Here is a 27,539-nt window from a genome sequence, read left to right as displayed (position 1 = left end):
TTTGTTGGCTTCAGTGTTTCCTTATTCATTCCTGTTTTGTCAGGTGAGACTACTTTCTGATACAATAATCAATAATTATCCATAATAATTAATAATTATTGTAAATATGCTATATGCCAATAAAAAGAACCCGTTCTGGGTTGCCAGATTATAACATTTCTGCACCAGCAACATAATAACCACTTTATACTATTTCGATCCAGATGTTCTGTAGCTGTTCCAGGAGATAAGATTAGGGGTTTCCCTAAACAATTACAGAACTCACTAAAGTTACTCAAGCACTAAAGGAGGGTTTTTACATAATCTATCAATCCACAATTTATTCTAATTGAAGCAGTAGCAAATTATGTTAATAAATCAATTTGTTACAACCTGTGAGCCCATTATAAATACTGCATTATCAGAATGTGGTGGGAAATAACTATATATCCTGAAAATACTAAAATCTCTGTGGCAATACAGTGTCAGTGATGCCTCGTTTAACTTTTGCATCTGCAACTTTTGCATTACACTGTAATGATTCAGAACCATTTCATTATTTCATCTGAACTGCTAAACAAACGAAATACTGGGGCAATTATTTCTGGCTTTTTGCATCTTTGATCATGACCTCTGTGACACCACCCCACTCACTGTCCTTGGTTATTATATAATTATTAGTGTATCATTGGTACTGCCACACTATCTGCTGCCCTTGAAGTCCCAAGTGGCTTCACTGTCTGAATCACTTCAGGCTGGTTTTCTCCCTCATAAATGATTCACCTGCGATAATCTATGCTTTAATAAGGTGGGTAAGTGTAGGTGGAAAAGCTGAAAGCTGTCAGCAAGACCCATACAATTTAAAATACACAGTTCTAAGTGCATGTGTGTAATGTTAGGAGCATCATTTTTAGCATTAGATTTTGTATTTTGTGATGTGATAATCAAGAGTAGTTTGCAAATCTGTGTCTGTGCATGGATTCATGTAATTTGTCAGTGTTTATTATATATTAACTGATTGATTACGTCACATGCAGGTCATTGAGATGTGGTGGCTGACTGAAACAGAGGCACATGATCATGAGGCTTTGAGATGGATCGATGGACAGATTGTTCAGGGGAGGGTCTCACATGATACAGATGTGACAAGGAAAGGTGATAATGTCTAAATTTACCTGTAACCCTTCAGGATGCAAAGCTTTCTGGCATATGAATATAAAGGCCTTCGTTTTATTTACACTTGACTATATATAGCCTTTCCTTTATTTTTCACACATCAGCTAACGACTCTGGGGCTTGAACCAGTGAATCTATTATGACTCAACACTGTACACTCAGCCACACATAGAGTACTGCAGGATTCATCATTTATATTTAACACACAGCATCTCCAAAAGCCATTTCTACCATTTCCGTCTCATACTTAACACAAATGGCAACATAATATTATCAGACACATTAATCAGACATTTTATTGAACTTTTCTTCTTGAAATTTAAAGTTGCCCTCTATTTTCCAAGCGCTTTTGGCACAAAGTACAAAGTCAGATCACGTTGGGGAAGTGTGGGTGTGTTTTAAAGTGTGTTTTGCTGACAGGCAGGTTGAAGTTCAATGAATCTATAAAGGAAAGAGAGCATTCAAAAATATCAATGAGGAAAGAGTTCACATGACACACTTTACCACAGAAGGAGATCATAAATCAATAGAAACCTAAGGTTTATGATACACAAGCTGTGCTTTAGGCTATGGCAACATTCAGCAGCAATGTGCGTTGGCTGACTTTAGCCAGCGCTCTGTGTTCTCTCTTTTGCTAGACTTGTAGTTTTTACACAGTGAGTTTCTTACTCTTTGTTCCCTGTTTCATTCCTTCATGATGATATCATACCCGCCTCAACTGGATCCAAATCAACATGACAATTGCCGATAGTGTGTTTCTATACAGTTACACAACATGGATAACAAAGGAGTTGGAGGGTGAACATTTAGAAAGAAGGTGATCATTTTTGGTTAAATATCTGTAGTCTGCAAATGTTTTAGCTGTGTATGCTGTCCTTCCTTGGCCTTCTTCTCAATCTGCCCTTTCCCCATTTTTTTTGTCATTTTAGTTTCCATGGTGACAGAGGTGGAAGTTGCAGAACAAGTCATCACTGCCTCCACACCGGGGCCCTGGCCCCTCCACAGTGACCAAGAGAGACTGAGCTGCAGACATGTCACGCGATGAGGCCAGGGTGTCTGGTATGAGCAGAGGGAGTGAAAACTAATTCTACACCAACTGTATAGCTGGAAATGGCCACTTGCATTAACCAGAGAGTACAATCCAAATATAGTACACATCTGTTAAAGACAGGCATCTTTGCATCACACACAAACAAACATGAAATTTGCATCTGAGAAAAAATTAAATTAGTGTACTACACTTTTGTCTTAATTAGGTTACAAAGACATTCTGACAATCCACTGACAGAGTAATCACATATTGTACATACTGTGTATATTTACAGGAGATTTGTATATACACAATCTGATATCCCTGGGTTCCTTAAAAGAGGTCAGAGGAACTGTCCGTTTGTATTGGTTTTGCAGTTTGTCCCTGCGGTGGTGTAGTTGCTGGAATATGTGGCGGTTTCGTGGTCTCCAAAAATAGCTTTAAAACTCTTGTATGTGTAGTAATATTATTGTCACAGCTGAAATGATTTGAAGCAGTTTCTCTGTATTTACAGTCTCTTCCCACCAGTCAATGTTCTGGTCCAGATTAGCTTCAGGTGAGCAGTTCATCTCCTCTTTAAAGAAGAAATACTTTCAATCCACCTCAGACTGAGCTGAAAAGACTTCATATTGGCGTAGCTGCGTTGAAGCACTGAAGTAGGATTAAATTCATCTCAGCCGAGTAATGTAGCAATTCTGAGCCGATTAAAACCATTTCCTTGACACCTCAGTAACCACCACCAGTAAGTACCACTTGTCTTTAATCTTAGTGACCCTGACCTCACTTCTGTCCATCACTACATGATCCCTTCGCTGCGTTTGCTCCTCCACACCACCAGGGCCGTCATGAGAAGGGTGACCAGGATGGGGACTACGATGAAGGGACCCAGGATGCGGTTGGGTGGGTCCCTGAGAAGACGTCCAGATAGCGAGCAGTTGTGGAAGTACTGCTTATGGACTCGGATGAAGAACTCGTCCACCAGCCGGTTCGGCCAGAAGCACTCCATCTTCAGCGCTACCAGGTACGTGCAGTTTGTCAGGTCACCGTAGATTCTGCTTGTTATCCACAAAAGAAAAGGGTACAAGGTTAGACAATGAAGCTTCATTTCAAGCTGCTTTTTACTTTACACACTGTGTCTTATTGTTGTTACAATGGCTAAACATCTGGTTGAGGAACAACAGTTGAGAAAAAAAAACACTGATATATTTACAGTGACGCTGACTAACAAGTATTGTCTTTTGGGGAGAAAAAAAAAATCAGTCCAAAGTTTTGTAAAAAAAAAGTTGCTATTTTTCTCTGTGTTTCTTTGGAAACAAGACACTAATGTGGTGTAAAAAGTAACTAAAATCTAGAGACAATGCTGCTAAGTTGGCAACAGCTGCTGAGTGACTGTCGACTTGGTTTGGGGTGAGGCAGTAAAAAGGACATGACTGTCTCAGTCTGGAAGCGGATTGGGTCCAGAGTCATCTGCTGTGTGTGTGTGTGTGTGTGTGTGTATGTGTGTATGCTGCTCCTCCATGGTAAATGAGGTAATGACCCATGATTAGAGCTGAGAGTACAACATACTCTGCAGTAACATGGATTAGATACATTATAACTCATATAGTGGCCAACATAAGGTCCCGACACACACTTACACTCTGACAGTTGATTGATTAAAGTTCATTAATGGCATGACCAAGCTACCGCTACCCACCCCCCTCCCCTTCCACTGTGCCTGTGGCTATTTATATCTAAGGCTCATTGTTTCATGGATTTTTAAAAAAACAATACAAAATAAACAGATATTTTTGAGCGCGAACAAGCTGATGATTATGCAACTTAACTAAGTAAACAATACGTTACACTTCCTAATTAGGATATTTCCCTATTGATTTTCTTATTATTGCAGTCATGGCAAGTACTGTAGAGGCCAGAAAAAAACAAAACAGACATCATGATAATTTATAACCCCACACAACTGTTTTGCCTAATGCAGCAAGAAAACAGTTGCTAATTTACACATAGCACATACAGAGCAACATTAGCATTTATTTGGGTCATGTTTCTGGCCCCCAGGCTAATTTAAATCCAATATTCACTCTTCTTTTAGCTCAGTGTTTGCTCCACCGACTCCTGAGGGAGACATATTTATCAGCTTAAATGCTCCACTGTGTTGAGCAGCCACTTGCTAACTTTTATCACCTGGCATTTGGTGCAGGGCGGCGGCGTACAGTTGATTTATCTGAGCTTTTTTTTGGGGTAAAACAGCTGCTTGCTGCTTCTGGAAATTTAGTTAATGAGAGCCAAGAGACTGAATAAGACAGTGAAACCAGAACGATGCAAAGATGCTCTGTAAACATGAAGAGACCTGCAGACCTGGCCTTTAACTCTCTGTGGGTTTATCACAGCTAGTCGCTCCTTTCAAACTGCAACGTACCCACTGGTGATGTTCATGTAACAGTTAAGCGCGGCTTTAATATCCAAACCTTGAAGAATATTCACCGTGCTTGTTCTCTGTAGCCGGCCCAGCTCACATTTAATATGTTTGTTTAATATTCTAACAGCTCTGGATGTTGCATCTTTCTCTGTGGAGGTTCTGTGGATGTAAACAGCTCAGGGCTGCTTGGCATGGGACCAGCGCTGTAGAACATTGTGGTTGTTTCAGGTGGCAGGTTCGCTCTCTCTGGATGTGTACTTCCTTCCTCTGCTGTTTCCATGAAGTTTTTACAAATCAGTTGTGAAAGAGACAAAAAGAGTTGTGCTCCCGCTGGTCTAATGAGGGCTGAGGTTTCTGGGGACGTTTATGAGTCACTGACTGAAGAAGTCGCTGCAGAGTTGAAGCACGGGTGGTGGGACAGGAAGAGGAGAGGAGTTGGTTACCAGCTCACCTCATGTGGCTGGCTAGTGTCAAATCAAAGCTGACAGTGTGCAACTGTGTGTGTGCGTGTGGGCGTGCATGTACAATTCAGCGAGCCGCCGAATTCACAATGTGAGTTATCTTTGCATCTATTTCACTTCCTTTCAGTGAGTGTGAATCAGCTTTAAATTTAGTATTTATACACCAACCTGCCTCTTTGACCGTGACATTCAGCTCTGTGCCGATGTCTATTAAATTATTACATTAACCAACACTGTCTGTGGCCACAGGGCGAATGTCTGTGAATATGTATGAGGCAAGGCAAGGCACTTTTACTTGTATAGCCCATTTTTATGTATGAGAAAGGAGGATCATGGCTGTGTATTATGGATGTATTTACCATAATGTATGTCGTTTTTTTCCCAATTAGTAAGAAAGAAAAATGAGTTAGTAAACATGGGGCAAGAACAAATGAGGCTGTTAGGAAGAGGGTGTCCAATTAGAATGGGCTAACAAGTAAACCTTATGGTCTGGTTCATTTTTGACACATATAATCAGCTTTAAGTGATACGACTCAAGGGTTAAAGATGTTCGCAGGAGAGCTGAGACATTGAATCCATGGCCTATTTTGCACCTCTTTAATTACAGACTAACACAAATCTAGAATGAAACATTGAGCAGGGCCACTGTCGGAAGCTGGACTGCAGTGAGGCCAACATGGAGGTTATCATCATCCTGGTTTCCTTGGCAAAAAGCTGTTGGGATTTTGCCATGGGCTTTTGAAAGAAAGAAAAATGCTCTAATAATACAAAATAGAATAAAAATGAGCCCAAATACCAAAAGTAAAAAGCTAAAGTTGGACTATCACCACCAAACCTCTATACCTTGCAGCTACAGTCAGCATTTACCTCCCTACAAGAGCCTTTCTTCTCGGAAATTAGTAATAGTCAGCAAAATACCACTGTGGTATTTACTGATGTGTTTAATGTCATAGAACAGGGCAGGAAAATGTATCGCTCGTGTGTTACAGAAGTTATTTCAGTTACCCATCTCAAGGCTGATGGAACCGGAGGTGCTAAAATCCAACTAATCTCACTGCTGCACTTTCTTCTTTAGATATTAGACATTACAGGAATTTATATAAATGGTTACATTTTAAGTTTGGGTCAAAAACTGCCTGGAGAGATCCTCTGTTAGACAACGTTCAGCAGCATTATTGAGGCTAAAGCCTTTTGATTACATCGGCCAGACACCCTCATCCAAATGCACTCTGGGTACTAGGACAAGTGAATGTTGGGAAGGATCATACTACAACTCATTGGCTTCCTCAGATATTTTTTCTGATCATGTCCGCCAAAGCCTGATGTGTCTACTTCAGATGGGCCGTTTTGGGACAGTTTCACACCAGGTTTGCTATTCTAAACAGCTGAGGGGGTTTTCTCTCTAATATTTACAGTCACTTTAGATCTCCTGAGAATCACATGTAGACAGAGGACATTCCTTAAAAGGTGTAGCATTCCTTAAAGTTCAATATACTTGTCAGTGCATAATAAAAAGGAGAACTTGTGAAAAGAGCAGGAAGGCCTACACATTCACCTTCTTTTTTGTCTATTGGTGAGAAGGTGTGTTTCCTCTTTGACCATGTTTTAACAGACAAGGCAAATAACACTGAAGCTCTGGTTGGGCCAAGGGGAAGAATCAAAATACAGTAAACTAGTAAATATAGTTAATATAGTGATTAACACTATATTAAGAAGCGAATAATTTTATTATAATTCACATCATGAACTGATACAGTCGCCTGTTTGAGTACCTCACTTCTGTCGGCTTGTTTTTGCGGGTTCACTCAGCTTAAGCTGTAGTTCCTGTTGTTCATGATTCTGTTGGTTTTACACAACAGCAAAAAATATATGAGTATGTGTGGTCAAGTGTGTGTGTGTGTGTGTGTGTGTGTGTGTGTGACTGTGCCCACTCTCACCTCCAGGGTTTTGTTTTCTATTTTAGTTTTTTTAAATTGTGTGTGTGGGAGATGAATTGTGCAATATGGTGACGTTTAGCTCAAATTTTGAACTTGAATGACACCTCTGTTATAAATCCACAAACAGAGGCATCGCTTAAAATAACATTTTATAATCATATAAAAACAAATGTGCATGATTAGAAGGTGAAAGCATAAAGGGAAAGTGATGTGCGGCACTTCTTCCTCTTTAAATCAAACAGCTGTAAGAGATGGGAAAATAGAGCACATCATAGATGCAGATGTAAAAATAAAGAGATGCAGACAGATTCATTGCCTCACTGACATTTATAATAAAACTAGGACATGGGCAGCTGAATTAGGCAGGGATATACTGGTTTAAGAATTTTGATCTGTTGAGCACAGTTTGAATAAATAAAACTTGGATAATGAATAAATAAAAGTGACACAGAGCAAAGCTGCTCCAGTGACTTGAGGAGTGACTCAGACTCCTTCACCCTGCTCAACTCACACAACCAAGTGACGAAGGTAGACGGGCATGAAGGTAGATGGATGGTGTTATTCATGGAGTGGGTGTTACGAAAAAATATTTAATGGAAATAACGACTTTCATGAGGTGATCTGTTGATAGACAACAGTCAGAATTCACAGTAACTAGAACAATGACCCTTTGCCAAGGAGGGAACTCATTTCAGTGGGAAGTTAGGATGGAAACAGGTTCTGATGCAGTTTCAAACATTTCAGAGATTTTTGCACATTTTTCTCTGTTCAAAATAACAGAATTCAAATACACACATTACTGAAAGAATTCTCCTCTCAACCTCTGACAAGCCAGAGTTAAAGTGGAGCAGTGATACTTTCTAAATAAAAAAAAAAGACCTTTCACACAAATAACGGTGTTACGTAAATGCCTTAATATCATGCTGTCGCCTTCTATTTTCTGCTGGCTTTAAATATATCAGTTTTCTAAACGTCTAAAAAAAATAAACTGTCATTGGGGAAAACGCATCTGAAGTATAGCAAAGGGAATGTTTTATTTTCTTTTTACCTTGTGTGATACTTCTCTGCTGGAAACCTCTGTGTCATGTCGTAGTTTGGAAATGATTGAATAAAGTTAAAGCTCTCTTTGAAATTACCATAAGAGAGTTGAACATCTTGGGGTCGTGCCGCGCTGTGAGGCGTTCAGACTGACTTAATGAAACAAAAACACAGCTCTCCCATTCATTAGACTGAGGCCTGTGCAGCTGCACTGCAGGGTGTTGAACCAGGCAGAACTTCTGCTCCAGAGCAGCGGGGTTGTCTCTGGGAAATGTTCTGTACTGAGCAATCAGCTACATCACATTCTGTATTTATACTGTTTAACCAAAGGCCAAGTAACTGATGTAGACATTCAGAGGTTTATAAAACACAGCGGTGTTTGGTGCGGTGGTCATGACAGCCGAATGCACCGTAACAAAGAAAAGAAAAGAAAAGAAAAACACAAGCAAATACGAAATATCAAAATATGCTGCAAATGCACAATAAACAACACAACTTTTTCCAGAGTCTGAAATCACTCCAGGTAGGGAGTTCTCTGTAGGGAGCTCATCGGTAAAACTGAATAAAATAAAATACATTTTCAGATATTTGTCCTTTGGACTTCAAGCATGAAATAAGGTGTTTTTGGTGGTCAAAGGTCAAAGGTCAAGGTCCGAACCCACAAAACACAGGTTTTGGTCTCTGGAATGTGATACCTCACAACCACCTCAATGGAGATGATTCGCTTGGACTAAAACAGGAACTCATCACTATTGGCTGGTCCAAGGTCAAAGGTCAAAGGTCAAAGGTCAAGGTCTGACCTCACAAAACCCAGGTTTGGTCTCTCTGAAATGTGGAATTATAGTGTCGCCATCTTTGTCAACGTCATCACTCGGGGTGGGAAGACTTAACGACATCACAAAACGGCCGTTGAGCTATTTAACGTTCCGGTGTTCACCACAACATCTAATATCGGCTAAAAATACAAGCTTGTTAGCATCTTCCAGGCTTGAATAACGTGAAATGTATATCAAGTGTGTGTTGACTATCCACAGTTTTACTGCTTTTCTATCTTACATTACATTAGCAAGGCTGTCATATCAACATACCGTTAGCAGTTGCAGCCAACGCCGGCTAACGTATTTATTAATATTTTTTATGACACCGATTGTTTTTTATGACACAGATTGTTAGTGCTATAGCTCAGGAAGGACAGATTGTGAGCTTGGTTTGTGCAGCTTGGCTGGTTGGCAGAGCTACACCATGACAACAATTTGGTAATTCTTGTCTGAAAGTGCAGTGTGTTGATCTGTCAGGGCCACTGCTGATAAACCTTCAAACTGAAGGATCTGAGTCATCCACAGATGGAGCAGAGAAGGTGAAATGCTCCACTCACTACTGTGTGATATGTCAGGTCTTGTCATCTCAAAAACGAATTTCCCTGATTTCAACATCCTGTCCAAAACAAAAAGGATTTCTGTCATTGTTGATGACTACAATCTGCCATTGCTGCTTCTCAAACAACAAACTATGAACACAAACATCAGGTCGGCCGTTATCACAAAGTCTCTAATTGTTTATGTTCAGCCAAGGATCGTCTTCTCTCTCCTCTGAGTGTCTCTGACAACACACTTTACAGGGTGAGCAACAAAGACGCTGTAACTCTCGCTGGAGATCAAACAAAAGCAGCTTTCTGGGGCAAAACTGCAAAAACAGTTTTGATCAACATTGATAGTGACATTACACTTTTGTTCATTATTGCTGGGGGAACATCTGATAAGATAAGATTGTTTACGGAAAATAGGTCAGGAAGCATCAATGACTTACAGGGAAATTGCAGATTATTCTCATGTTACAGATACACATCTATGCCGATGTCCTCGGCTCTCACTTACTAAAACATGAGCAGGTCGTCAATCAGCTCCTCTGTTCTCTGCTGGTGGACCAAGCACGGTCACCTTAAACTGGATTTGATGTACAAATTTAGTTTTTATCACTCAAAAAAACAAAAAAAACATCTTCATTGCATTTGCTGTTTCTGTCAAACTCAGACAGCACACAGGAGAGATTCCTCCATCTGAAACCCAAGAAGGAAGAGACAGAAAAAATGGGCCAAACTGTCACGACTGAACACATCACACACGTCAGTTTTTTTCTTTTTTCTTTTACTTCCACTAATTCCACTATAACCTCACACATCCATCTCACGCTGCATGAGGACATGGAGATCTGCAGAGTGTGTGTCTGTTTCTGTCCTAAATTAGGCTAAGGCTGGGACATTTGTGTTTTCAAATTGGTTTCTTTTCATGGACTTGGAACACACACACACTGACACACACAAGTGTCTCTGTCCACATTCACTCTCTGCATCTGTTTAAAATATCTTATTATCAGATGTGCACGTCGTCCACTGAGGTAAATATTTTCCATTTGTGCGTGTGAGTAAATGTTTGTTCTGGCTTTCTGCTGAAATACCACTGTTGGACTTAGATAAACTAACTCACATATACAGTTTTACACCACTAAAAACACAAGTCGATACAGCTTGAACCAACACGAACGTAATCCCAGCAGCTCGACGATTCAGATGAAAAACACACTCATACTACCTCGTTGTGACACTGATGGAGCAGGTTTACTTTACACAAGGATTATTCTCAAGAGGACGTTTTTATCAACTTGTTAGCTTTGGAGTAAAAAGCTGCCACATGCATGGGCCAGCAGAATAATCTGATAACAAAAAATAAAAGGGAAAATAAAGGTTGTGATTCTTGGTGCTTTATAGACACTGTGACATCAGTCAGTGGAATAGCCTACATAATTTAGCAGCAGCAGGAAAATGTATTGTGGTGCTGCGTGCTCATGTGTCATTGTGCCAGATAGAGACAAATGAGGATCCACCTGCAGAAGCACTGCTCCACTTTAAACATCCAGGCATATTTAGCTGAAGCTAGACGTCTTACATACACCACATTTTCCATATTATTTGTGGAAATGTTGTAGGTATTGTTCTATAAATAAAATAAAATAACATGTTTTGTGATTTGAATATTTATTCACTAAATCTTTGTCATCATTACTGCCTTATACTGGGACAAAGCTTTTTGGAGGGATTCATAAAAATATACAGTAAATGTCTCAAAATCTGAGTAGTGGAAGGGGAAGGAGAGGTGGAGCCACTGCAGTCAGATGGTCACAGCATCTCTGAGATCTTTGATGCCTGGAGGAGAGACGGAGAGAGGAAAAGAGAGGCAGTGGTGCAGAGTAAAAGGAAGAAAATATTCTTGGGCTCATCCCAGATTCCTTTTCTGCCTGGGCTGAAACCCAGTGGGACCAATGAGTCCACAAAGTGAATGTTTGCAGTATTGATGTGAAGGCTCAGAACAAGGAGACGGCTCAATTAGAGCGGGGAAACACCTCTTGTTATTTTCCTCTGAGGGCTCCGGTACATATATGTTCAAATCAATCAGAGGGAGGTAGGCAGAGATGACTATGTGAATCCTAAAATACAAACAGCTGATAATACAGGAGGTGGAAAGGAATAAGACTTCTTTCTGTTCTGTTTGTTTTTTACTTCTCTCTAGTAGAGTTTGAGTTTTACTGTCTGAATCATATCTAATCATACTCTACTAAGATGAAGGTTCACTGGCAACATTGTTTTTGTTTTGTTTCTGGAGTGAATGGATTGAGTTCTGTAGTTATTAATAGAAGCAGTGTCACCTCCAGGAGGTGACTTGGGTGGATGGAGGGTGTTACACACAGAGAGCAGAGTTTATATCCACACTCCTGTCTGCTGTTTGGTCAACCAAGTCTTCGGTTACAGTTTGGTAAAGATGATGGTTCTGGTTAAATTTAAACACACGTTTGAAGTCATTTTATTCTATATTAAAAGAGACCGGATTAAAAATAAATAAAAGTGAACTAATACTATAAAGCACTACAAATGGATATTATGCTGTAGATAACTTGGCAGAAAAGACATTTTACTGAAATGCTCAGCCGTTGACAGGGTGTGATGATTTGCCAAATATGTAAATGAAGATCCAAACCTCATTAAGCAAAACTACAGTAAAAAAAAAAAAAAATCAGTTGGCCATTACATTTCAACTTCAACATATATTTGCTGCAGCCAATTAGTTATAACTTCTAGGGACAGAATTGGGCCACTGATTGTTTACCAATCAGACGGCGGGTCGTTCCAGTCAGTCGGCTGTGCAACAGTGTGTACATCACAGGAGCACGGCATGAATGCGTGTGATTGAGTAAATATGGCGCCTGTCAAGAGGACCAAACACGTACTGACAAGTGCGTATGATAAAACAGCAGCCACAATACTGTATAACACAGATTTTTGGTGTATGTTTTATTTCTATATGCAAAATAATTCAGATCCAAGCAAATGATAATAACTCATAACTGAACAAGCAAGTGACAGGGTGCTCTCTGTCTGGCCATGACATATCAGGATAACACACATGAAAAACCAAAATTTCAAATAATTGTCCTCATGTTTCTTCACGTGCATTACATAACAACTGTAGCCGAGGGACAATCCAGTCTCTGTTGGATATCATCTAGTCACTGGAGCTGTATAAACACACGTCAATCCATTTCTAATCACATACTAATCAGCCATTTAATCAGAGATCCACAGCGAGAAAACTTCAGCTAGGTTTCCACACTACTGAGCCTGATGGATTTTTCTGGCCCGGGTTCGCACATAACCCAGTGTGAGCTCACCCGCAAAAGGGTTTTTAAATTATTACAGATGGCTGACAGGCATGCATGACTAACTGACCAAAATACCCTCCAACAACCATACAGGAAAAAAGGCTCTTGTGAAACCAAGAAACAGGGCTATTTTTAAACTGAGAGTCCACCGTATGAAAAACAGCAACAAGGGCAAGAGAGAATTAAACCTTAATTAGGATTATTCAGAAACATAATATTGGTCTTTGGATTTATTGGAAAATCCACTGCACTGAGCTCTGATCCTGTATTTATACCACCAACAACAAGCTGATTTTGAGGAATTACAGTTCACATGAAAAATGGTTACCTTAGTGATACCACCCCCCAAATCAACATACAGTATGACTCATACGGAAACACAGTAAATGCGAAATGTACATTTTGTACTGTAAAGATGAGCTCCTGAAGACTTGTAATGAATCTAAAGGCGTGTATCCAGGCGACAGGGATTAATAAACAAGAAAGAAAAAAAATTTCATGCCAGAAAATATTTTCTCCCTTGAGAATCTGTGTGTATGTGATTATTTATGCAGGGAATGAAAATAAAAATGAAAGAACGCTGAAGTTGTTTTCCAAGTGTTTGCCAGAGTCTTATGTGTGTATGTGTGTGCGTTTTAGAGGCTACCCTAAGCTAAGCCAAACGCAGTAATGCAATAATGTGCCACAATTAGCCAGCTAACCAGCGGACAGAGCGGATGGATGAGCTGATACAGCCTGCGGGCTCTTCTTTCTGCTGCTGGGGTTGGCAGATGGATTGACTACGGCAAAAGCGTCATTAACAGACTCTATACATATTTATAGGCAGCAGATTATCTCAAGTTGTTGATGTTAAAGTTTTTTTTTGTGAGCTGTTGTGAGCTCTACTTTTCTTCAACTTCATCTCGCCCCCTATGAGCGCAGTTTAGACTGACAAACGTAAAACTCTCACCCACAACGACACTACACAGTGTCACCCAGAATCTCCCCTGAGGGGGCTCCCTGAACATGTGTGCTGTCGTTAGCTTCTAACAATTGCATGCATCTCAGGCTTTGAGGGAAGGAACATCTGTAAATTGGCGTGTCTGGATAATGAGGTATTTGGAGCACATCTGTAAATCAGCAGGCTCCTCAGAATGCAAGCTTGTCACTGCTCATAGGCAGTCAGGATGAGAAAACTGTCACCTCGCTTTGACATGAGACGTCAAAATAATAAGTCAAAGTGATATTGAATTAACCCCTCAGGGGGTTTAGCGGTTGTAGCCATTTGTCCTTATAGGCCACCGTATTTTATGGTAGTCGGCTGCGCAAGCGCCATTTTGTTTTAATGTTTTTCTTGTTACTTGAAAGGTAAGCACACTGAGAATTGCTCTCTCTCTCTCTCTCTCTCTCTCTCTCTCTCTCTCTCTCTCTCTCTCTCTCTCTCTCTCTCTCTCTCTCACTATTAACAGTTGTAAATTTATTCTGTATGGTGTGTGTGTTGAAACAAAAGGTAACACTTTACAATAAGGGTCCCGTAATTAACGTTAGTTAGTACATTATTAAGCATTAATATATAAACTTATGTGTTAATTAATGCTGAGTAATGCATACATAATGATAACTAATTACATTATTCAGCTTTTATTATTACTTAATAATTTAATAACTAACTTTGAGTAGTAAACATTAATTAACTGCTTACTAACATGCTTCATTAATTAATGTCTTTCCTAATCCTAAGTAATACATAATAATGATTGTTACTATATCTGTAAACAGTTAATTAATGCTTCATACTGTATTAACTAACATTAATTAAGGGACCCTTATTGTAAAGTGTTAGCAAACAAATATTATTGGTTGGAAGAAGTTTGGGAATGTGTAACTTTAGTTAATAATATTTTATATGCTTATGTGCAAGTATGGCTAGTTTTTAGTTGTACATGTGCTAGCTTCGGTCATTCGTGAGTTGATGGAAATACAGTGCTTCATTGTAGATATACTGTAGCATTGTTTTATCCAACATACTCTGATGCTTTAATGTTTTTCTTGTTACTCTTGTTGTATCATCATTACTGTGAGATTGTGAAAATAAACAGCGGTCAAAGCCAGGATCAATTGCCACCGCGTGTCCGTCCCGTCCCCCTACATCCGCACAACAACACAAAAACACAGCGCCAGAGGCAGCACACGGGCTGGGTTACATTTACCTTCTTGCTACAGAATACAGATCCACCCACAAATGTCATGTACTGAGGAAAAATAAGTGTGTATTTAATTAAATTAAATTAAATTAGTTGAATAAAGCCGCCCTTCACAAAACCATTGTTTCTCCTCAGAGACCGAATCAACCTGCAACCCAGGATAACAAGAGCCACAAGCACTTTTTGTCCTTCTCGTTCACCTGCCCATCAAACACGTGGCCTTAGACTCAGAGTCCTAGGGGATATAGAGTCCTAGAGTCCATATTAATTCAATGTACAGACATATTTATGATCTGCAAAGAAGAGGCGACTAATCATGACTCCAGTTGGACATTAAAAAATCTGCTATTGTCTGCTATGATTAAGTTGTATTCCACATCGGCCACTTTAGTAAAAGCTCAAACTGTTGCCCCAGTTTTCTTTTTGTGCCAGAAGGTATTTTATATTAGAACAGCTGCAGAAACCATCACTAGAGAACTCAGACTGTTAATAATAGGAGATGTGCCAAGTGGCTTGAAGGAATTAAAGTGTCACTTTGTTTGTTCTGGGATGTCACTGGCACCAAGTAATTGGACGTAAAAGCTGAATACTAAAATCCTTTATCATTCTCTATTTTCCTCTCCAGCACTATTATAATTGCCCCACTAGTGTCACATATGGTAAACACCTCTTTCTGATTCCCTCCACGACATAGTGTGTTTGCTGAACATTAAATACCTCCAGCGCAGCAGCTTTCTTTGGCTACACACACCATCATCCTTCCAGGTGCACACTAGCTCTCTGCTCCTCCTCTCAGTGACCTGGGTGACATGTGTATTATTGAGGAGTGTGTGACTTCCTGACCTCGTGTAGCAGCTCCACGGCCCCTGAAGCTATAAAAACTTTAGTGAGCGCTTAAACGGCTGAATGAGAAAATATCACCACGGAAGTAAAAGACGAGGAGCGAAATGAAGATGAGCTGGCCAGTGGCTCGGTGCTGTCCGACGTGGTGTGTGTGTGTGCTGTGCTGGGCTATAATTGGTGATACGTTGGTGAACTGACAGCTTGATAAATGCTCCCTCATCACAACTCAGCTTGTTCTAGCTCCTCTTGAATAATCTGACACGTGTGGTTTGTTCATTCCCTGATCATTCATAAAACAATTCTGTAAAAACGTATATAATTCATGCACATACAGTATATGTTTCTGTTTTGTGGGTGCACGTGTTTAAATGAGTGCTTCAATTTTTAAAGCAGTGGCAGCAACGTGCTGGAAAATGTTCCTGCAGAACATGATGGTGAAATGTTACCATTCCCATCTCCAGCTGGACATCCATGTCTCTCTCTCTGCCTTCCATCTGCATTAACTTGTCATATTTTCCATCTGCTGAATGTCTTGTGTGTACCTGAGTGCTAGCAGAGCGAAGGATTCATTTCGACAGCATTCGTCTCCTGAATTGTCACGTCACTAAATAAGCACTGGTCATAAGCACGGAGCAGACGTGTGCACTTGAAGGTTTTATTAACAAAGCCCACATTTCTCACAGAAGAGCCAGGACCACAATATTTGATTAGTCTTAATTTAAAATAGATCGGTGTCAATAGACCTTCTTGACTGTGCCCTACACTCCTACATCCACACAGTAATGAGAAATATATTAGTCTCTTCCAAGCTGGGGTTTCATGTATGTATAAATAAATATCACCGTCTACAAGGAACTGCAGTTGTCAGTTCTTCAAACACAAATTGCTTTAATAACAATATCTGTCCACTGGGTTCAGGGTGAAATGGCGACAAATGATTTTCTAAAAGCCTCTCAATGGTTCTGAGGTGACACCGTGTCATTAGTGCTGCTGTGTCACCACCCTGGGCATTGTGACTGGAAGTAATTAGAGAAGCCTGATTCATTACACTGATTCATTGAGCTGCACATTGAAACATGCCTGGCTGTATATGCATGATTGCATGTAAACAATTTTCTAATAAGGTTCACCACAGCTGGAGTTAAATGGATAAATGCATTAGTAAGTTCTACACCTTAAATAATACATATCAATAATTTTGCATTTTTAGTCTGTTTAGTATTTTTAATATATTTTTCCTGCCTCCAGGGCAGCGGTTGGTTTCCACTCCATACTAAAATTTAAAAAAACAAAACAGCCAATGCTTTCAATTTCCATTTCCATTGGAGTGATGTACACCATCATCGCAAGCAACAAGTCTGCAGATGCAAATGCAGTGCAGATCTTTTAATCAGCACTTAAATTGCACTAGCATGAAGCTTTAATGTAAGTGCCATCAATCGACACGACTGGAGAATGTATCAAAAGCCTGTAAGCTGATTATGCTACTTTTCAGAAATAAATGGAGAGACAAGGCTGCAAGGAAGCAAAGAGGAATTCATTAAAAATTCTTAAGATGTCTAGTCAAAGTCATGGTTATGTAGAGAAAAACTGAAGATGGCTCTTTAAGGGTCTGTATGATAGCAGTAGGGAGGCACATTATCAAATTGATTTAGACAGTTATATGGCATGTAATAAACTGAAGGATCGTAGAGTTTATCTCTACAATTTAATGGTTTTTGTGCCGATGATGGCAGACATCACATCATTTCACACATTGTAAACAGCAAACCCTTTCTCTGTGAAGACACATTTTTTCACCATTCTCTGAATTATATGAATGATGGATGCACTCTATCTAGCTGCTATACACATTCAGGGTGCTGGTATTGTGACTTGACTTCTGGGACTCTTGAATAGAACAGATCCAGTCTTAATCTTTTAGTGTCACTTGTAACTGTCTTATTATGACAATTCAAGATGTCTGCAGTAGAAAAAAAGGCTTATTCAAGAAAGGCAGGCTGCACTCTAAAAGGTAACAACTGTGCTTACTTAAATCATAAAAGTGTACTTTACTTATCTGTCCCTATCCTGTTGACTTAACTCATGGAATGTAAGTATGTAGTCATTTTTCCTTAAAGAGGTTTGAAACTAAGTTCATCTGAGTAAACTGGACTCGTAACATTCTGTTGCTGGAGAGTTCACGCAGAGGTTCGGCAGTGCACATGCGCAGTAGAGCAGCACAAGGGAAGTTTCCAGAAGCAGTGGACAGAAGCTTTGGAAGAACACCACATTTTCTGGGCCTCTTGGTAAGTTATTCAAAGTATTTTGTCAGCTATAATTTCATTACTTAGCGTACAACTAAAATTTTGGCAGGACATTTTTTTCTGAACATGGGAAATATCTCTGGAGATAGGCTAATGCTATTGTTAGCTAACATTAGCCAAGCAGCTAACTAAAACCCACATGTCGACTTGTGTTGGAGCAGCTACAACAGGGAGAGAGAATGTAAAGGAGTGAGAAGACAGAGAAGTGAATGTGTGATGTATGGTTTGTGCTAAAATATAAATTAATTGTAATGTACCATCAAATTATAATGCAACTTAAACTGTATTTAACTTTTAACTTATATCTAGGTTGCTTCTTTGTTGTGTATATTGTCTAGACATTGCAGGATATATTTTTGTCATATATTTTCCTCCTTGTATTCTATTTATTTCTATTTCTCTGGAGCGGCCTGGCCGAATAATTTCCTTCGGGATGAATAAAGTTTTATCTAATCTAATCTAATCTAATCTAAACATGTGCTGGGAGGGGTAATCATAATTGATTGTGTTTGTGATTGGGTTGTGTTTGTCTTTCAAGGTCTTTGCAGAATTCACAAGAGTGGCAAGTAGAGATCTTGTGCGGGATTTCTTTGAATAATTGGAAGGACACTTCAGGAGATCCTTTCCCAGGTTGAAACAAAGGTAAGCACCCCTTCTCATTTTATATTTAAGTGCAGGAAATCGTGCAAGTTGTTCCTTTCTGACAGTGTTCTAGTTTATACACACACACACACACACACACACACACACACACACACACACACACACACACACACACACACACACACACACACACACACACACACACACACACACACACACACACACACCCTGCTAGTTTCCACACACACACACCCTGCTAACAGACATGAAAGTGATATTGACCGTATAATCTAACTCAGCAAGCAAATACATTTCCTAACATGTCAAACTATTCCTTTAAATAACTTAAATTGGAAAAATGTGATGCAGTTTCTTCAGAAAATGCTTTTCCATATTTATTTGCTTTTTCTTTTCCTGTTTTCCTCTATTGTAGACCGATGATGTCGAAGCCTTGAGGACTGATGTCCTGCAATGTCTCCATCCAATGTCCCATTTCCTCGGGGATGAAGGAAGTGACTTTTCCAAAGTAAGTATTTCATGTTACACACTGAAATGAGATGCTGTCGTTTCAGGTGTTATGGGACGTTTATGTATTTATTTTTTTAAGTATATTTTGGGGGCTTTTTATTGCCTTTAATCGACAGTACAGTGGAGAGAGGGACAGGAAATGGGGAGGCAGAGAGGGGGAATGACATGCAGGAAAGGGCTGCCAGATGCGGGATTCGAACCGAGACTGTCTGCAGTGAGGACTGTAGCCTCAACATGGAGCGGCAGCTCTACCAAAGTGAGCTAAACGCTTTTAACCTTCCTTTGTATCTGCAGGACACCGACACCATTGCAGACGTCACTCAAGTCCCTGTTGGAGTCTTAACTGTCATACCAGAAGACAGACAGCAGCCAGGTCCACATGCTCTGCACCTTGAACCCTCCAGCATTGCTATCATACTGGAAGGTAATATCGTCGTGGATGACGTTGGAAGCCATGCACAAGCTTTTTGTGTTACATTTGGACTAATATACGATCTTCATTTGGATGATCCAAAAAGACCAAAGAACACCTTTGACTTCACTGTTGACTTCATAGGTTGTTAGGAGATATCCTTGGTGTATTTTATTGTGTCATTTGATGACAGAGTGGCCTTGGCATTTTGTTTCAATAAAATAAGTCTGCAAACTTATCATTCTTTGTTCTGCTTGCTTGATTTTTTTAGTGCAATCGGTTTCCTAGATTCTACTAAGTAAACACAACTGTTCAGTTAAGTCTGACTAACTTGACTTACTTAAGTTGGTACCACTTAGAAAGATCAAGTTTATTATACTTAGTTTTTTAAAGTTTTAATAACTTCACTAAATTAAGTGAATACAACTAGATTTAAAGTAAACTTAACAAGTAGATATGAAGTAAACTTAACTTAAGACTATTAGTTAGAGTTACTTACCTTTTTTAGTGCAATCGGTTTCCTAGATTTTTTTAAGTAAGCTGAACTTGTCACATTTTAGAGTGTGTTTTCATTCAGAGGCTTACTGATTTACCCAATAGCTGGCTTAGGAAATATACTATATAGCCTAGTACTGACTGCAGTCGTATGTTACCCATCTGCAGATTGTATTATTCTGTTAGATTTCACATCACTACTCTAAGAAACAGCCCTGTGCTTAGTGCTCAGACGAACACTTTGACATTTTATCACATATAAAATATTGTAATGACTGGGGATTTGCAGATGTTGACTAGATACATTAAAGATTATTGCCCATCTTGCTCCTGAGAGAAACTATTTTCTAGACTTGTTTGCTCTTTTAGATTCTAAATCTATTATTATTATTATTATTATTATTATTATTATTATTATTATTATTATTATTATTATTATTATTATTATTATTATCATTAGCAATATTAGTAATAGCAGTGAATTAATTGTAAGATTCAGTTTATGACTTTAGTATAATATAATGATCTACCCTTAAAATTACTGTTTAGTAGGGATGGACCCAAGGGCGTCAGTTTACTTTGAAAAGTGGTGGGGACAATATGCATATGCATTTTTTTTTTTAATTCTCCGCCGGACCGCAGCAAAAAAAAAAAAAAAGAAGAAGAAGAAGAAGAAGAAGAAGAAGAAGAAGAAGAAGAAGAAGAAGAAGAAGAAGAAGAAGAAGCCCGTAGTTGTGTTTAGAGACGTGACAGGTGTGGCATGACAAGCTGGTGATCAGCTGTGGCCATTGAATTGTTAGACTATACTACAGCAGGTCATTTCAATTTGCGCATCTGTGTTTTTTCCTTTTTATAACATCTATGCGCATCGAGGGTGAGTGAGAAACAGAAACAGAGAGGTTATAGAGAGGAAAAACACACAATATGTCCAAAAGACTTTGTCCCGTCGTCAGACGTGAGTGAGGAAGGATCTGATGGTCGCTCAGGTTTAGTGATGAGGAAACTGTCACTGTCAGCAGCTGCTCCAAACAGACACGTTACAAACTTTATTTTGAAGGGACAGATTAGATGTTGATTTCGTTAACAGTGACTTTGCACCCAAACATTAAGCATATATCGGGTGCTGTCTCATTCGGTAATCGAAACGAGTGGAGGACGCGCTTCAGTTGCGTCTGTTTTATTTTTCACGCGAGCCGTGAGCGCCGTTGTCAAGTTGGATAGACGGATCGTACCAGACAGGAAGTCGGGCACAGAAAAGGCGAGAGAATCCGGTCAATTTTCAAAATAAAATGATGATTACCGGTAATGAAGTTGTTGCTAGATACATATTTGTCAGTTGCGTCTGCACACGAGACACACACACACATCCATACATAGCCTACATACAGAGCTAGAGACAGACCTGTGTGTGTGGAAAACCGAGTACAGACGTGGTCGATGTTTTCCCGGCGAGGAGAGAGCAGGAGAAGCTGCTCCCTGTGTAACCAGCCAAGCGCCTGCGAGGACGCGCGCAGCGCGCCGCTCCGGGCTGTTATAACTACTTTAGTTTAGTTTAGTTACCTTTATTTAAACTCGTTAGTACACTGAGGCAAGCCTCATTTACAGTGCAGACGAGAGTACAGAGCAAAACAACAAAACAGAACAGATATACACAATAAAATACAGTAAAGGACAGTAGACATCAGAGGAAACAATTACAAATGGAAGACAGGGAATTATTAATTAATAATTTGAAGTGATTGAATGGGACAAATGAGTTTAACTTAAGAGTTAGTTGTAGATGATTCCAGATGTGTGGGGCATAAGCTGAGAAGGCAGACCTCCAAAATTTAATCTTTAAACTTTAATCAAAGCTACTTGGTTGCGAGTCGGCTCCGGCAGAGGCTGATCTGCGCCATGCACACTGTTTCAGCTGCCTATTTTGTCATAGTTTATAAACGTTTTTTCGACATTCTTCTTTAGGATAATGTTAAGTTAATTTTGTGGTGGGGACAAAATTGTTCTTGACAAAAAGTGGTGGGGACATGTCCCCAGCGTCCCCAGCGTAAATGACGCCTATGGATGGACCAATGCATCGGCTGAACATCGGTAAAGGCTGATATTCGCCTCACTGACATCGACCATCGTTAAATAGCCTACTGATGACAGTGGTCGATGTTTATCTGTTATGTGGTGTATTGTGCTGACTCAGAATAGAAGCCTATTTTTTTGCTCTCTTTTTTTGTTGGAGGTGACTCCACCGAGACGTTCAATTTGTTAAAGTTAAAGCAGATATCAGTGGAATGTTTTTGTTAATATAAGTCCTAAATAGTCCTATTTTCCGTCAGCAATCACTTACATGAAGTATTTCAGCCTAAACACGAGTCTCTCCGTCACTCTGCTCTGCTGTAACCCGAGGAGAAAATTTTCCTTGTGGGATACAAGTGTTATCCAATGAGGAGAGAGAACGGCATGAAGGGCTGTGTGTGCAGCCAAGGGATGCGCGTGAATGTGGTGACGTAGCACGAGGACCAATTGATGCCTGACAAGGGCGGGGGCTGCTAACTCATGGTGCGTTCAAAGAAACTCGTACTTTGTGTTTTTCCTTCCTGTGAAGTCATACCAGTTCGATCTGGTACGAGTTCACGGGTCGGAAGTTACGAGTGGCCGTTATAGGGAACTTTCACAGACAACAGGATGGTAAAAACACGAGCTACGGGTTACCTGGAACGCTACCAAGTCGTAGTTGTGACTTGAAGCTGTAACTTACGGTTTCAAAAGCCTGCCTTGAACGCAGCATTAGCCGAAACGGCCGTGAAGCTGATATCTGCTTTAAGTTAGCGAAAATGTTTGTTTTTTTTGTGAGTAATGAAGATTTCTTTGTTTCCTGTACACGATTTTGTGCTTCCTCTTTAGTGCTGGAGTTTTTGATAAGTGTGACTGAACATCACTGTAGGAATAAAAAAAATAAAGACTAATGTGAAAATATGTTTGATTTTATCCTAACATTGTATAAAGACAATGACTGACAAAAAAAAACTCAGACGATCACCTGACCTCAAAATAAACTCTCCAGACTTTATCCCGACATATGAAATTCATAAGTGACTGTGAAATTGCTTGAAAAGTCATTTGCTGTAAAGCTGCTGTAACACATGTTGCTGCCCTTTTCAAATTGCATTCTGGGATTTGATGTGGACACAAGAACATATTGACTGCAGAACAAACAGTATATGTGACATTGTGTAATAGCAATAACTGCTCGTGGGGTTTGGTGAGTACAGATGTGTTAGGGATCTCAAAGGCAATATCTTAACATAAGCACCTGAGAGACATTAAGAGATATAAAACAACTAAATGAGAGGAGCTCAAATAGATTAAAACACATGTAAGTATACAGCATGGGGGATTTAGGAGGAGATGAGTCAAACTGTGACTATAGTCGCTGTAAAAAAGAGAAGACAACGCACATGGTGGCACTGTTTTTGACAAGATACTTGTCCCATTTTCTTGACAAACTGTATTTCACTCAAATATGTTTTATTGCAGAATAAAGGCAGTCATTCACAGACACTTTGGCACTTGAGCCTTTTTCTCTGTGAAAGTGTAATGGGAATAGGTACACTATATTCTAGCATCTGAGGAAAATACACAAGCGCATTAAATAATGTATATACTGCAGTGACAATAAGCGACAACTCAGCATAACTGACAAAAAGAGGTAGGCCAAGCGTTCCGCAGCTCAGTGGTTGTGGAAGCAAAAACCCGGGAAGGCCATGGAGGACTACCGGTTGGCCTTGACAACATTCTGGCAAACCATCCTGCATCTCAGAAGGGGGAAGCAGTGCTCTGCTGTTGACCTCGACTGGGGATATTGTCGGGCGGTGAAAGGAATACTTCGAAGAGGAAGCAGGGGCGGAGGACCCAGAGGTTGATTCATTCATCACCCAAGCTGAAGTCATTGAGGTAGTTCGGAAGCTCCTCAGTGGCAAGGCACCGAGGGTGGATGAGATCTGCCCTGATAATGTCCCTGGATGTTGTGGGGCTGTCGTGGCTGACACGCCTCTGCAGCATCGCGTGGCAGTCAGGGACAGTGCCTCTGGACTGGCAGACAGGGCCGGTGGTCCCTCTTTTCAAGAAGGGGGACTGGAGGAAGTGTTCCAACTATCGGGGGATCACACTCCTCAGCCTCCCGGGGAAAGACTATTCCAGGGTACTGGAGAGGAGGATTTGACCGATAGTCGAACCTCAGATTCAGGAGGAACAAAGACATTTTCGTCCTGGTTGTGGAACACTGGACCAGCTTTACACCCTCCGCAGGGTGCTCGAGGGTTCATGGGAGTTTGCCCAGCCAGTCCTCATGTGTTTTGTGGACCGGGAGAAAACATTCAACCATGTCCCCCTTGGCATTCTGTGCGAGGTACTTCGGGAGTATTGCTAGTCTGCTAAGGGCTGTACGGTCCCTGTACGACGGGAGTAAGAGCTTGGTTCGCATTGCTGGCAGTAAGTCAGACCTGTTCCCAGTGCATGTTGGCCTCCGGCAGGGCTGCCCTTTGTCACGGGTTCTGTTCATTATTTTATCTCGGCGCAGCCAGGGGCCAGAGGGGATCCGGTTCAGGAGCCACTGGATTTCATCTCTGCTTTTTGCAGATGATGTTGTCCTGTTGGCTCCTTCGAGCCAGGACCTTCAGCACGCACCGGGGCAGTTTGCAGCTGAGTGTGAAGCGGCTGGGATGAGAATCAGCACCTACAACCAAGTCAGAGACCATGGTTCTCGACCTGAAAAGGTGGCTTGCCCCCCTTCAGGCTGGAGGAGAGCTTCTGCTTCAAATGGAGGAGTTTAAGTATCTTGGGATCTTGTTCACGAGTGAGATTGACAGGCGGATTGGTGCAGCGGCCGCAGTAATGTGGTCGTTGTATCAGTCCGTTGTGGTGAAGAAGGAGCTGAGCCGAAAGGCGATGCTCTCGATTTACCAGTCAATCTATGTTCCTACCCTCACCTATGGTCATGAACTCTGGGTCATGACCGAAAGAACAAGATCCCGGATACAAGCGGCTGAAATGAGTTTCCTCCGCAGGGTGGCGGGGCGCTCCCATAGAGATAGGGTGAGGAGCTCTGTCACCCGGGAGGAGCTCGGAGTAGAGCCGCTGCTCCTCCACATCGAGAGGAGCCAGCTGAGGTGGCTTGGGCATCTGTAACGGATGCCCCCTGGACGCCTCCCTCGGGAGGTGTTCTGGGCATGTCCCACCGGGTGGAGACCCTGAGGAAGACCCAGGACACGCTATGTCACTCGGCTGGCCTGGGAACGCCTTAGGATCCTCCCGAAAGAGCTGGAGGAAGTGTCTGGGGACAGGAAGGCTGGGTGTCCCTGCTCCGGCTGCTGCCCCCGCAACCCGGTCCCGGATGAGCAGAAGAAGATGGATGGATGAATGGACGTTCATGAAAAATGTAAGTGTGAATGAGGAATGTGATCAAAGGAACTTTAGTTATCATTCTACTTTATGATTTTGATGTTTCTATTCGGCAAGACAGACTGACAGTGAGGGACAGTTGATCTGCTGCTCTGCACAGTGTTCAGTGTCTGATGAGGTGCAGCCATGTATCAACTCAGGCTGATGTGACACAGTGGTGAGTGACAGCTCAAAGGAGAGACCAGAGGAGGCTGGTGACAGAGACACACTCACATAGACACACACACTCATAGAGACACGTACACAGACACTTAAAAATCATTCCAGCTGATCTAGAAATCCCTTGTGGAATCTTGGCCAGAATGCAGCTGCAACTGTCCTGACCTTTTCTACTCAGCTGAACCATTTTGACATTTCAATCGTTCATTCACTCCGCTTTTTCTGTTGTTGCTCTTTTCCTGCTATGTCTGTAATTAGATTGCAGACAACAAAGCTCTTACTGTCCAGTTACTAAAAACCAAACCACAATGTGCAGGAGCACATTTTTACACTACTCTGTCTGATGATAATATGTTCCAAAGGGAACATACACAAACAGCCTTAACATGAAGCAACAATGAGAGGAGGAGGAGGAGCTTTAAAACCAGTTAGCTTCTGTAGGCTACTTATAATATAGGCTATAGGTGCAGTTGGTTACAATGTTTCAGGGACATACATGTGATGGTGAATTAAAAATTGCATTACTGTCTAAACTCTACACATACATTTAAATCTATTTTAGGAGTTTTCAGATTATCAGTATTGAATTATTTAACAATTTAAAAGGGCAGAAATCCTCTGGAAGTTGACCTTTAAGTTTGGTACACTGGCTGAGAGCACAGCAACAGAGCTCTGAGTGAGCAGTTGTTAGTGAGATATTAGTGAGAAACACCAGATGAGAAAGCTGATGAGAAATGAAGCTGTCAAACCCAAACATGCACATCATAATGACGCCTGTGTCTTTAGAGATTTAAAGATTAAAGTCTGTCTATTAACAGGTAATTGCTGACATCTTGTAGCGTATGTAATACCAGTATTATATAATTATCTTTACTTGCTGTAGAAACGCAATTACTCCTCTTTCCCTCTGCCGTCCCTCCTACCGCCGCAAGTGGGAAAGAGGGAGGGGAGAAGGTGTTAGTGGGTTTGACGCAGCCAAGTCAGATCTTCATTAATCAAATTAACTCCTCTCCTCACCTTTAAATGCGCCGCGGGCGAGGCGCACTGCAGTTTTGTCATTCTGGACTCTAGTTTCGTAGACCAGGTGCAGTCCAGACGCACTTTGCAAGTTTTGTGCATGGCGCACACCGGCACAGGTACTCCTCCTGTCCCTCCTACCAGCGGAAGTGGGAAAGAGGGAGGGGAGAAGGCATGTGTGGGTTTAACACAGCCAAGTCAGATCCTCATCAATCAAATGAGCTCCTCTCCTCACCTTTAAATGTGCTGCGGGCGAGGCGCACTGCAATTATCATTTTATATTTCAAGGAAATTGATGTTTTGGTCTGGTCCAGTGGCACTGTAAAGGACGCATCGCCAAGCTCTGTCTGGCCCCTTGTCGGTGAGTGTCTCTCTCTCTTTTCTTTTGAATTATCTGAGATGAGAGATGCCGAATATATAATCACTCTCTGATGCCAAGGCGGTTTCTGGTTGGCTGGGAGAGATGTGAACTCATTAGTTTGCATCACGTTTTAATCTGTGTTAATTCAGTTAGGTGACTGGTGCGCACTGTGCGCCGGTCAGCCAAACTACTACTGCACCGGCTGCGCTTAGCCTTGCGAGTAGACCAGGTTGGAGCTGACGAGCTTTCAGTGCACCTTCGGTGCAGCTTTTTGATACGAAACTGTCACTGCGCCAAGCTGAATCTGTGACACCTCCCCCTGCTGCGCCACCACACCCATCTCTGCGCACTTTGGTTTACCAAACTGTCAAACTGACCGTGCGTTGCACTGCACGAACCTTGCACTGCGCAGGCTGCACCACCTTGCGCCG

At 41.1% G+C, this 27,539-nt stretch overlaps 1 protein-coding gene across 2 annotated transcripts in view; it reads right to left on the bottom strand.

The window, feature by feature from the left end:
- Nucleotides 1–1,311: 1,311 nt before the first annotated feature.
- Nucleotides 1,312–27,539, bottom strand: part of ramp1 (receptor activity modifying protein 1) — a 76,346-nt gene continuing 50,118 nt past the window's right edge. The window contains exon 3 of one of the 2 annotated variants that reach the window (XM_083997446.1): nt 1,312–3,240. In XM_083997446.1, coding sequence (XP_083853572.1) covers nt 2,982–3,240 — 259 coding nt within the window. In that variant the 3' untranslated portion in view covers nt 1,312–2,981. The remainder of the gene's footprint in view (nt 3,241–27,539) is intronic. The other variant, XM_083997447.1, reaches the window with a different exon arrangement.

This window comes from Trachurus trachurus, assembly GCF_905171665.1.
Source record: "Trachurus trachurus genome assembly, chromosome: 21".
Taxonomy (NCBI): Eukaryota; Metazoa; Chordata; class Actinopteri; order Carangiformes; family Carangidae; genus Trachurus; species Trachurus trachurus.
This window is presented reverse-complemented; position numbering and strand designations above follow the sequence as displayed.